The sequence below is a fragment of the Urocitellus parryii genome, chromosome 11, assembly GCF_045843805.1.
Source record: "Urocitellus parryii isolate mUroPar1 chromosome 11, mUroPar1.hap1, whole genome shotgun sequence".
In the NCBI taxonomy this organism is placed as follows: Eukaryota; Metazoa; Chordata; class Mammalia; order Rodentia; family Sciuridae; genus Urocitellus; species Urocitellus parryii.
In genome coordinates, this window is record NC_135541.1 from 837556 (window position 1) to 847690 (window position 10135).

General features: G+C 62.6%; 2 protein-coding genes across 2 annotated transcripts in view; one reads left to right on the plus strand and one right to left on the minus strand.

The window, feature by feature from the left end:
- Prkcz (protein kinase C zeta) overlaps positions 1-1403 on the plus strand; it is an 89757-nt gene extending 88354 nt beyond the window's left edge. Inside the window, exons 17-18 of the mRNA XM_077791022.1 lie at positions 424-539; positions 730-1403. Of these exons, the coding sequence (XP_077647148.1) occupies positions 424-539; positions 730-817 (204 nt within the window). The 3' untranslated portion in view covers positions 818-1403. The remainder of the gene's footprint in view (positions 1-423; positions 540-729) is intronic.
- Positions 1404-4533: 3130 nt separating this feature from the next.
- Positions 4534-8368, minus strand: Faap20 (FA core complex associated protein 20). The gene is made up of 4 exons (XM_026380509.2): positions 8256-8368; positions 7915-8053; positions 7541-7809; positions 4534-4725 (listed from the first exon to the last, which is right to left on the minus strand). The coding sequence occupies exons 1-4, from the start codon at positions 8318-8320 to the stop codon at positions 4653-4655; spliced, it is 546 nt and encodes a 181-aa protein (XP_026236294.1). The 5' UTR covers positions 8321-8368; the 3' UTR covers positions 4534-4652.
- Between the last annotated feature and the right edge of the window lie 1767 nt (positions 8369-10135).

The window sequence follows — 10135 nt, forward strand, 5'->3', positions numbered from 1 at the left end:
CTCGGGTTGGGTTTTTCTGCTGTGGGATATTTTCCCCTAGGTGAGTGAGTGGGTGGGTGAGAGAATGTTTTCTGTGTGTGTGTGTTTGGTTTTGAGTACCAGGGATGAAACTCGGGTGCTTGACCACTGAGCCAGAGTCCATCCCTGTTTTGTATTTTGTTAGAGTCAGGGTCTCATTGAGTTGCTGAGCGCCTCACTTTTGCTGAGGCTGGCTTTGACTCGAAATCCTCTTGCCTCGGCCTCCCAAGCTGCTGGGATCACAGGCGTGTGACACTGCACCCAGCTATAGGTTTTAAGAAGAAGGGGTGTCCGGCATCCAACTGCCAGGCAGACCAGACGGAAAAGCAGAGTTTGTCCTGTTTCACTCTGTGGTTTGAGCGAGAGCCAGCACTGACGGGAGGCTCCTCCCCTGGTTCTCCCCAGCTAGAGAAGAAGCAGGCCCTGCCTCCCTTCCAGCCGCAGATCACCGATGACTACGGCCTGGACAATTTCGACACGCAGTTCACCAGCGAGCCCGTGCAGCTGACCCCAGATGATGAGTAAGTGCTGGGGCAGCCCAGGGGTTGGGGCGCCCTCCTGGGCTGCAGAGTTGAGGTGCAGGACACCAGCTGCTTCCAGTTCGGCTCCCTCCCGGCCTCCCTCTCTACCAGGGGTCTGGCAAGGGGGTCTCGGCAGAACCCAAGGGAGCAGGCACCCGGCCCCCCACCCACCCCTTCTCTGTGCCTCCAGGGACGTCATAAAGAGGATCGACCAGTCTGAGTTCGAAGGCTTCGAGTACATCAACCCGCTTCTGCTGTCCACCGAGGAGTCCGTGTGAGGCCTCGTGCATCTCTGCCGTGGACATACCTGTGAATGACCCCATGACCTCATCCTTCACCACAGCATATGCATGCCAGGCTGGGCACGAGGCTCTGGGCAGCCAGGGAGGGACGCTGGCCCGAGACTGTGGAGGGAGATATCCCCTCAGGCGGGCGCCTCTGGGCAGAGCAGCCTCTTGCATCTGGGCCTGGAGAGGCCGGCTTCGTGCTGGGGAATGGCTTCTTGGACCTGCGTGGTGGGCCACCGCGGCACCACCCCGGCAGAGACTCGCCATCTCGAAGGTGCACCTTTTCCACAGAAGCAGAACTCGAGGCACTGCGTGCTCCTCCAGGAGTTAGTGTTGTGTCCTGAGGAATAAAATGTCCCGATGGTGGCCAGCGTCCCTCTGATGCCTTTTTTCCGAGTGGCACCTGCAGATGCAGCCCAGATGTGAGGAGGAGCCGAGCTTGGGAGCAGTCTGGATATGGGTGGGGGACGGGGTCCAAGTGCCTGCAGGGGTACACTGCACAAGGAACCTTTGCCGATTCGGAACGTTTTCTAGATCCCGGTAAGTTCCTGCCGTGACATTTACAAGCATTCCCCCACCACGCGCATGACCAGCCGCGGCAGTGGGCTGGTCCTGATGCCCTGGCCAGATCGGCAGAGCTGACCTGCCCGCTCCGTGGACCCGGTGGGGAAGTTGGGATCCCAGAGATGCTGAGACGTCGCTCACCAAAGCACCAGTAGACCAAAAAAAAGGAAAAATAAAATCTGAAAACGAAATCTGCACAAAATGTGTCTGAAGACGCTGACCAGTGCCTCCGGGATTCTTGTGTTCTGTGTCAGAGTTTTTGGAAAATTTTCAGTCACCTGATACTCTCAGAGATTTAAAAAGCAGTGTGAGGGGCCCTGGTCTTACTGTCAGCAGTGCTGCATGGCCAGGTCAGGGCTGCTTCCCAGGTTTCTAGAAAGAGGTGAGCCAAGTCCTTAGCCCCTCGGTGGGCCAGCCACCTCTTAAGCGCCCCCAGCCATTGGGCAGTGTGTGGGAGGCCTGGCTGCAGTGGCCAGGGGGCTCTGGGCCCCAAGAGCTATCCTGGCGTGCCTGGGGGCTGGCCATACAGCCCTCTGGCTCCCCACAAGGCCATGTGGAGGCCAGTCTCCCGGGGGCCTCCCAAGGAGGTCATGTGAGAAACCATCACAAGTGCAAGGTGCAGCAGAGACCTGGGTAGACCAGTCCCGCCTGATTCACACTGGGTCCAGGTGCTGGACAGGCAGGCGGAGGGCTGCCCTGGTGCATCCGGTGACCCCACCCCAGCTGTGGCTCCCAGGTGGCCCTGTAGCACTCCCAGCCTCAGCCAGTGAGACCCCCCTCCAGGGACAGAGGCCCAGGCCACCTGTGGGGCCCAGGAGAGCTCCAGCCCCCCCGGGGTACAGCAGCCCCCCGAGCCCTGGTCTGAGGGCCGTGCAGTCCACCTGTCCGGGGCAGCCACCTCTGGGAGCCCCTGGCCCCTGGTTTGCCCGGTTCAGGGTGTTCACTTGGACACGGCCACTCGGCCCAACGTGCCAGGCACCCGTGCAGCTGCTGGCAGACAGGTGTCGGTAAGACTGGGCTCGCGGGAGCGGGCGTTTTTATAGGTAGGAATTTGTTTTATAAATTAAAGAAAGTCAGGGACGTATCGAAGCTTGGCTTGGAAAAGCCTCTCCTTCGAACAGTCAGACAGGAGCACAGCTTTTGGAAATTGTTCATGACATCTGGTGCCTTGGTGATGGTGAAGCGTCCCGCCCCCCTGGGCAGAGCCTGCGTGCCAGCTCTGCCGCAGACGCTGTCCTTGCCCGCACGGCCACGGCGTCGTGTCCCTGTGCATCTATTAAAGACTGAACGAAGCGCTGGTGTCATGGTTGCTCGTGTGCGAGGCCCCTCTGGGAAGCGGGTGGGGCCGCCGCCTCAGGCGGACTTGTTTCCCCGGCTGCACCCTCCCCCAGTCCACACGGCGTCTTGGCTGGGCCAAGCTGAGGCCTTCCCTGGGTTTGGACAGGGCACAGCACCTGCCAGCCCTGGAACCCCAGGCTCCGCCCGTGTCCCTCCCCAACCCTCCCCACCAGGTACTGGGACAGGGCGGCAGGGCAGTGCCTGCATGAGGAGGGCTGGACTCCGGGAAGCTGTGCCCTGGAGGCCGTCCATCTGGCAGGAAGGCCCAGAAGGCTGTCTCCCGCCCTGCACACCACCCAGTCCAGTCGCCGAGGGCCCAGCAGATAAGGACCGGAGAGGACGCCACTGTGCCTCTACTGGGCTGGGATGCCCTCTCCCCTGGCCAGACACAGCCCTGGGACCCCAGCTCCTGCCAGAGGCTTCCCACTCAGGACAGTGCCTCGGGCTCCCTGCCCAGCTCTGGGGCCATGAGCCTGGACCCAACTGCCTGCCCTGGCCCGAGGACAAGAGTCAATCCCAACCTTCCCGTGAGTCCACACCCGGTTCCCAGGCTTGCTCTGCAGAACCCCAACACAGTGACCCTTCGGCAGGCTCCCGAGTGCCCCAGGATGCAGCGTGGCCTACCCTTGGCCCTGAGCTGCAGGCTCCCTGCCTGCAGGTGCCTTCAACGCTTGTTCAGATGTCACCCTGGGCTTCACGTCCTGCTCGTCCCACCGGCCCTGTGCCTTGCTGAGCACCAAAACCTGGCTCCTCAGAACCCCTGGGCCAGGCCCCGGGAGAAAGCGGCCCAATCCCCTGAACGAATGTCGCTGGTAAGCCGGTGCAGTGGCCACACCTGTCCCCCAGCAAGTCAGAGGCTGAGGCTTGAGGACCCAAGCCCCAGGCCCACTCGGCAAATCAGCGAGACCCTGACTCACAATAAAGAAAGGGCTGGGTGTGGCTCGGTGGTAGAGCACCCCGATAGGATCCACGGTATCAAAAACCTGTCCCTGCTTGGGGAACCACTGGCCCTCAGCCAGGAGGCCGTAGGGCCCTGGTGCCATCACCTCTCCTGCCCTCCAGGGAGCTCTCTGTCCTGGGACATCATGGCCCCCTGCTCACACATAACACCCAGGGCAAGGACCTCAACCCGTGAAGCCTGGGCTGTGACGGCCACCTTGGTGACACCACACCTGCCTGTGGAGGCGAGCACACCAGGGGGTCAACAGTGTGGCTGTGTGCTCTGGTCTGGAGGCGAGGGGCCTCCAAAGCTCCTGGGTTAATGCAGGAACATCCAGGGGTAAGGTGGCTGGACAGAGCTACAGCCTGACTGTCCACCCTGTTAGAATGGGCTGCCTGGTGGGAGCTGGGGCTGCCCCGGGCAGCGGGTCTCCCCTGCAGCTCTCCCCCTCTCCCTCCGGGCTGCCCTCTCTGGAGGGGGGGTCCTGCCCCCTGCCCTTCCACCACGGCACGCTGCCTCGCCTCAGGCCAGAGCCAGGGGCTGAGCGGACATGGACCAAGCCTCTGAACCATGCCAAAGTAGAAGCTTTCCCTGCCCCAGGTTGTTCTCTTGGGTCCTTTGGTCCCAGCAGTGACAAGCTGCCTGGCACTCTGGCACAGCCCGTCAGGCTTCACGGCGGGGAGGGCATGCTGCCCTGAGCAAGCCCAGCTGAGTGCACACAGGTGGTGTGGGCAGAGGTGTCCAGCTCTGGGGAAAGCACAGCCTCCCCACCTGGGGCCGGGGCCATGGACTCTCCACAGTGGTCAGGACTCTGCCCGACTCCCACGTCAGAAACAGAGGAGGCCAGCATCCTAGCTTTGGCACGCAAGGCGGGAGAGCCCACACCCCAGTTTTAATGTGCATGTTCAGGAGCAGAGAGGAAGGTCAGTGAGGACAGCCCGGCCAGGACCCCCCTTTCGCAGCTCTGCTCTGGACACTGGTGGTTCACCATGCCACATCATCCGTACTCTCTGACAAGCACTGTGCGAGGTGGCTGTCCACGTCCAGCTGGGCCAGCCTGCGAGAGAGAACAGACACGGTCACTCAGCCCCTTCCTAGAGTCCTGGCCAGAGGACAGGCACCTCCACGCCTCCCCCAGTGCTCCTCAGAGGTCCTGCTGGAGGGGAGCCCAGGGGCCTTCTCCACACTGGTCAGAATGAGAGGAGGGACACCGACCTCAGGAACCCTGCCCACTGCCGGAGAACTGCCTCCAGCCAGAGGCCACAGGGCCCTGGACTCCTGCCCCAGCCCCAGGGGACTCAATGCCTGCCTGGCCACAAAGTGCACTCACCATGGGGCTGACCCCGAAAGCCCATCTCCAGGTGGACAGCAGCAGAGATGGGCAGCTTGCCCCCCAGCCTTCCACAGCAGGAGGTCAGGCACGTGGGGGGCAGGTCTTCCAGGAGCCCCTGCAGGGCACCTCGCCAACCTCACAGCGGAGGCCAGCTCAGGCCTGGGATCTGTGTCCCTTTCTTGGGTTCCAGGGACTGAACTCAGGGTGCTTTAGCACTGAGCCACATCCCCAGCCCTTTTCTTATCATTTGAGACAGGGTTTCTAAGTTGCAGAGGCTGGCCTCGAACTTAGGATCCTTCTGCCTCCAGAGCCACTGGGATTACAGGGGGCGCCACTGCGCCTGCCTGAGAATGTTCTCTCCCGTGGAAGGAGCCAGCCCCAGGCAGGACTGTCAGCTGGGCGGGGCCTTCCCTGGACTCCGGGAGGAGGTGGCTCTGGAGCGCTGGCCCCAGGGAGGGGTGGCAGGAGGGAACCCACCAGAGCTCAGGGAGGCCCCCGGACCAGCAGACAGGCTCCATGCTCAGTGTCACCCCACCAGCAGCCCCGGGAGGGAAGGTCAGGAGAGTGGCCCGGCAGAGGTGCTCCATGGAGCTGCTGGGGACGGTGCCCAGGGACTGAGCAGTGGCTTCAACTGAGACTTGAGCCCAGGTCTTCCTGGAAGCCACATGGCCAGTGTCCCCCTGAAGCAACACACTAGATGTCCACCTGTATGGCCCAGAGTCCACCAGGCTGTAAGCAGAGTGTCCCCTGGCCTCCTGCCACCCGGCTCAGGCTCCTACAGCCTCCCTCCTCAGACCAGGCGCTTCCGAGTGGGGCGGCGAGCACCGAGGTCCCCTGGGCTCTGCTCTGTGCCCCTCCCTGGGGCTCCTCTACCCGCCTGTGCGGCCATCACAGCCTCCCTTTCACTTCCCACGGCTCCCCTCAGAGCAGGACTCTGAGGTGGCTTCCAGTGGGACCTGCCCTGGGCACGCGCCCGAGGCTGGCTCTGGGATCTGTGCAGCTGGCGCTGGCCTGCCCAGGAGCCGCATGAAACTGTGAGTCCCAAGGACCCTCTGGACATGCTGCTGGCCAACCAGATGCCTGCTCCCTGTCCTACAGACCTCCCAGGACACCGCCTGTATGTGCCAGGTAGATGGCCAGAAAGGCACCTCTCTGCAAGAGGAGACCAGAATGACCAACTACCTCCTATGACAAGGGGACATCAAGGCCCAAAGGCTGAGTGCCCCGACCACAACAGGAAGTTCCCTTGCCGGACCTGACCCCCGAGACAGCTCCCCTCTGCTCCCAGTCCTGGTGACCACCAGTGGTTCTCTCTACTGGCAGCCCCCAGTCGAAGTACCCTAAAGTCCCCAAGAGCTCCTCAGCCCCTCGGGGAACCAGTCCCTCCTCCACATGCCTTCCCCAGACAGTTCTGTGGAGACCTGGGTCATCCTGTCCAGGGGATTCCGGGCCAGGTACCCTGGACATCTGCCCCGCAGAGCTCTATTTCAGCCCGATGTGTTTTCGAACACTACCATCCTGACCCCAGGCTCATGGCTGGACACCCTCCATAAGACCAGACAGGAGGGCCAACGACCACAGGTAACCAGCTGGTCCAGCAGGACGCAGGACAAAGTGGTAGTTCATGTACTGCATCTTAGCAAAAGAAGAGGTTCCACCCCCTTACTTAAGAAAGAGGCACAGACCCGTGGCACCGCCGGTAATCCTAGCCACAAGGGAGGCTGAGGCAGGAGGATCCCAAATTCAAGGCCTTCGTCAGCTTTAGCAAAACTCTAAACAACTTAGCAAGGCCCTGTTTCAAAATAAAAAGGTCTGGGGCTCAGCAGTGCAGCACTTGCCTAGCATGTGTGAGGCACTGGGTTTGATCCTTAGCACCACACATAAATAAATGTCTTAAAAAATGAAAGTGAATTGACAACTAAAGAAAATAAATAAATAAATTTTTATTTTTAAATAAATAAAATGGGCTGGGAATGGAGCTCAGTGGTTAAGCATCCCCGGGTGCCATCCCTAGTACCAAAAAAAAGACATAAAAATATAGTAATTTTTGTTTGTTTTGGTTACTGGAGAAGGAACCCAGGGGTGCTCTACTCCTCAGCGACAGCCCCAGCCCCTTTTACGTCTGAGACACAGTCCTGAAAGACTGCATCTGGCAGAAAAAAACAAAGCCTTTGTTCTGAAAACCCCACTGGCCCTGGCTACTTCTCCAGGAGACCAGCAGCCCATAGCTTGGCTGGTCCTAGAAGCCCCCACTGGGCTAGGAATGCTGCACGTCCCCTGTGACCTGGAACATCTGGGCAGAGGGTGAGTGTTCATTGGCCTCCTCCCACAGCACACAGAGCCCGAGCCCGAGAAGGTGGACAGCAGATGGACCCCAGACCTGCACAGCAGGGTCACTGGGTGGTGCCAACCTTCCGTCAGTGGCATGTGGCTTTGAAAGGTGATAGCTGGGCCCAGGCCTCCTCTCAGCCTCTCAGCAGGTGTGGTTTTTCACAAAGGGACTGGGTCCCTGGGCCTGCAGGATGGGTGGGGGACTCACCCGGGGCTGAACTCCTTCTGGCACATGGGGCAGCTCTGCAGGGCTGGGGGCTCCTCCACAGACAGCTGCTCCTGGACGCTGGGGGTCCCGCAAGGATCAGGCTCAGGGTGTCCTTTCAGGGGCCCAGTGGGGGACTCTGGGTGACACCCAGCCCAGTAGAAGCAGCCCAGGTCCCCCAGGGCAGACGGAAAGGGTGTCCAAGAAAAGGCCTTGGGTCCAACGGTGAAGGTCTCAGGAGGCAAGGTGGGCTCGGGATCAGGCCCAGGTTCCTGCAAAACGAGGTGGTTGGCCATGCCCAGTGGCACCTGGGCCCTCCTGAGCCTGGACCACCCACCTAGCTCTGATGGAGAACCCCGTAGGTTCCGGCCACACACCTGGCTGGGGAAAGCGGGAAGCGGGGGCAGCAGGTCGCCGGCGTCCAGGGCCTGATCCGAGCTCGCTAGGCGCAGCAGCCAGGCCCAGGGTTGGCTCTCGCTGTCCGCCAGCAGAAACCAGGGGCCGCCGCCGGGAGGCCTGGGGGCACAGTGGAGGTCAGCCGGGAGGAGTGTGGGTGGAAGCAGGGGCCCGGGGAGGCGCTGGGGAGGAAGGACTGCTGCCGGCGAGGAGGGACGGGAAGCCCGCGCCCCGAGGCGGCTCCGCGAAGCAGAGTCGCAGAGTGGAGGAGCGGCCAGCTCGCCGCCCCGGGGCCCAGTCCACCCGCGCGTCCTGACCTCACCGGTCCCCCGAGCGCGGCCTCCGGCGGCTCAGCCTCCCGCACGGCCTCCTCCGCGCCGCCTCCATCTGCCCGCGTGCGTCCGGCGGAAGTGAGATGCTGGGGCCGCGGACCCCGCCCCGGACCTGACCACGCCCGGGCCCGAGGCGGTCGACCCCGCCCGGCCGGACCCCGCGGGGCGACGGGAGCGACGGCGAGGAGGCCGCAGCCCCAGGCGCCTGGAGCCCAGCCTTGGGGACCCAGCGGAGTCGCCCCCGCCAAGCTGCCGTGGAGCCCGGGTGGGCGCCACCTTCCCGGACCGCGGTGCCAGCTTCCCAGGACGCCGGCCAAAGGGCTTGTCCCACCCGCGTCCCGCTCCCTTAACACGTCCAGCGGCCAGGCCGTCCTGGCCCTGCCCCCTGGCCACCGCCCCCGGCAGCCCCGGCCTCCAGGAGGGCGCCATAAGTAAACAAGGCGCGGGGCCCTCCTCTGCCACGAGCCTCTCCTGACAAAAGAGGGAGGCCCTTCCGTCTCCTACACTGGAAGAAAGTGAAGTCCAGGCGGCCAGCCCCGCGGGGCGCGGAGACGGTGCCGGCGGTGGCAGCCCCAGGCTTCCCCTTCCCCTTCCTGCACCCCCTCAGTCCACCACGTGGTGGCAGCAGACGCCCAGGCACCCCTGTGCCACCGCTTGCTGGGCCGTTGATCGTGGGGGTCACTCCAGGGGCAGCGCGGGGGAGGCAGGGGCTGGGGCCCACAGGAGGCCATCTAGCTCCGAGAGGGACACTGGGCGCTGTGGGCCAGTCATCAGGCTCTCGGGAAGATGCCCACACCCGGGATCGCCAGGGAGGAGGGGGGCTTTCTAGATGGGGCCTCCTTGGGAGGCAGGAGACTGCTCAAAGGGAACCTGACACACTGAGGCTCATGGTCTCTGGGGCCAGGAACAGCACATGTGACAGGCACCTCTTTCTTGGGTGCCAGGGAGAAAGGAGTGGTGCCAAGCATGAAGGAGAGCGGCTCTAGTCAAGGACCTGGGGTGTGCACTGGTGCCAGGTTTGCAGGACTCCCCCAGCCTGGTTCTCCACAGACCATGCGGGGCTCACAGGTGCAGAAGAGGGGTGCGAGTGCGAGCCTCCGCTTTCGGGTCACTTTCTCAAGTGACCAAGTCTTCAAATGCAGTCACCAGACCTGACCCCAGGCCGTACCCTCTCACTTCCAGGCCCAGGGGTGTTCTGGGTCCTTCTGGAATGCGCCTCCCAGGCACTGGACTTGCACCCCGGGCCTCTGGAGCCCGGTGCAGGGGCCCGCAGTGGGCAACTCAGAAGGTCAAACAAGGGGCCGGACCGAGTAGGGGACATTGCCTACCCTGCACAAGGCCCTGGGTTCCATCTGCAGTGCGGTAAGAAACAGAGAGTCCGACACGTGCAGCCAGCCTGGCCGCCCATGTGCTGAGTCCTGTGTCCACCTAAAGCACCGCTAGGAGCCTGTGTCCCAGGCAGGGGCTCGGCCTCATCAAGGGACTGCCAGCAGCAGGTGTCCTTACAAAGGCAGCGGGTTCCACACCGCCTCTGGGGCGCTCCACGACATTCCAAAGCTTTGTCTCCACTTGGTTTTTTTTCCCAAAGGAAGGCACCCCCAGGTCCCCACTTCCACTTGTGGGGACGTGATAGGGGACAGAGGGCACAGGAGCCTCCTGGAATCACCCTGCATTCCCATTGTGCTGCAGGAGAGCCCGGAATGGCAACAGGGTGGAGGCCTGGGGGGTTATTTGGGGGAGGGGATGTCAGAACAGGGCCTGAGGCCTGCGTGGCCTGCCACCTGGGTGGCAGAGTCCCTGGGCTGGAGAACTGGTCAGCCACGGGAGGGTTTGAACAGGGAGTGACAGTTCACTGAAGGTTTGAAAGACT

Coding starts and splice junctions, on each gene's coding strand:
- Faap20 (XM_026380509.2), bottom strand. CDS start 8,320: ATGGAGGCGGCGCGGAGGAGGCCGTGCGGGAGGCTGAGCCGCCGGAGG. Junction 7,810..7,914: donor TTCCCGCTTTCCCCAGCCAG/GTGTGTGGCCGG, acceptor CTCGTTTTGCAG/GAACCTGGGCCTGATCCCGA. Junction 4,726..7,540: donor CAGAAGGAGTTCAGCCCCGG/GTGAGTCCCCCA, acceptor TCTCTCTCGCAG/GCTGGCCCAGCTGGACGTGG.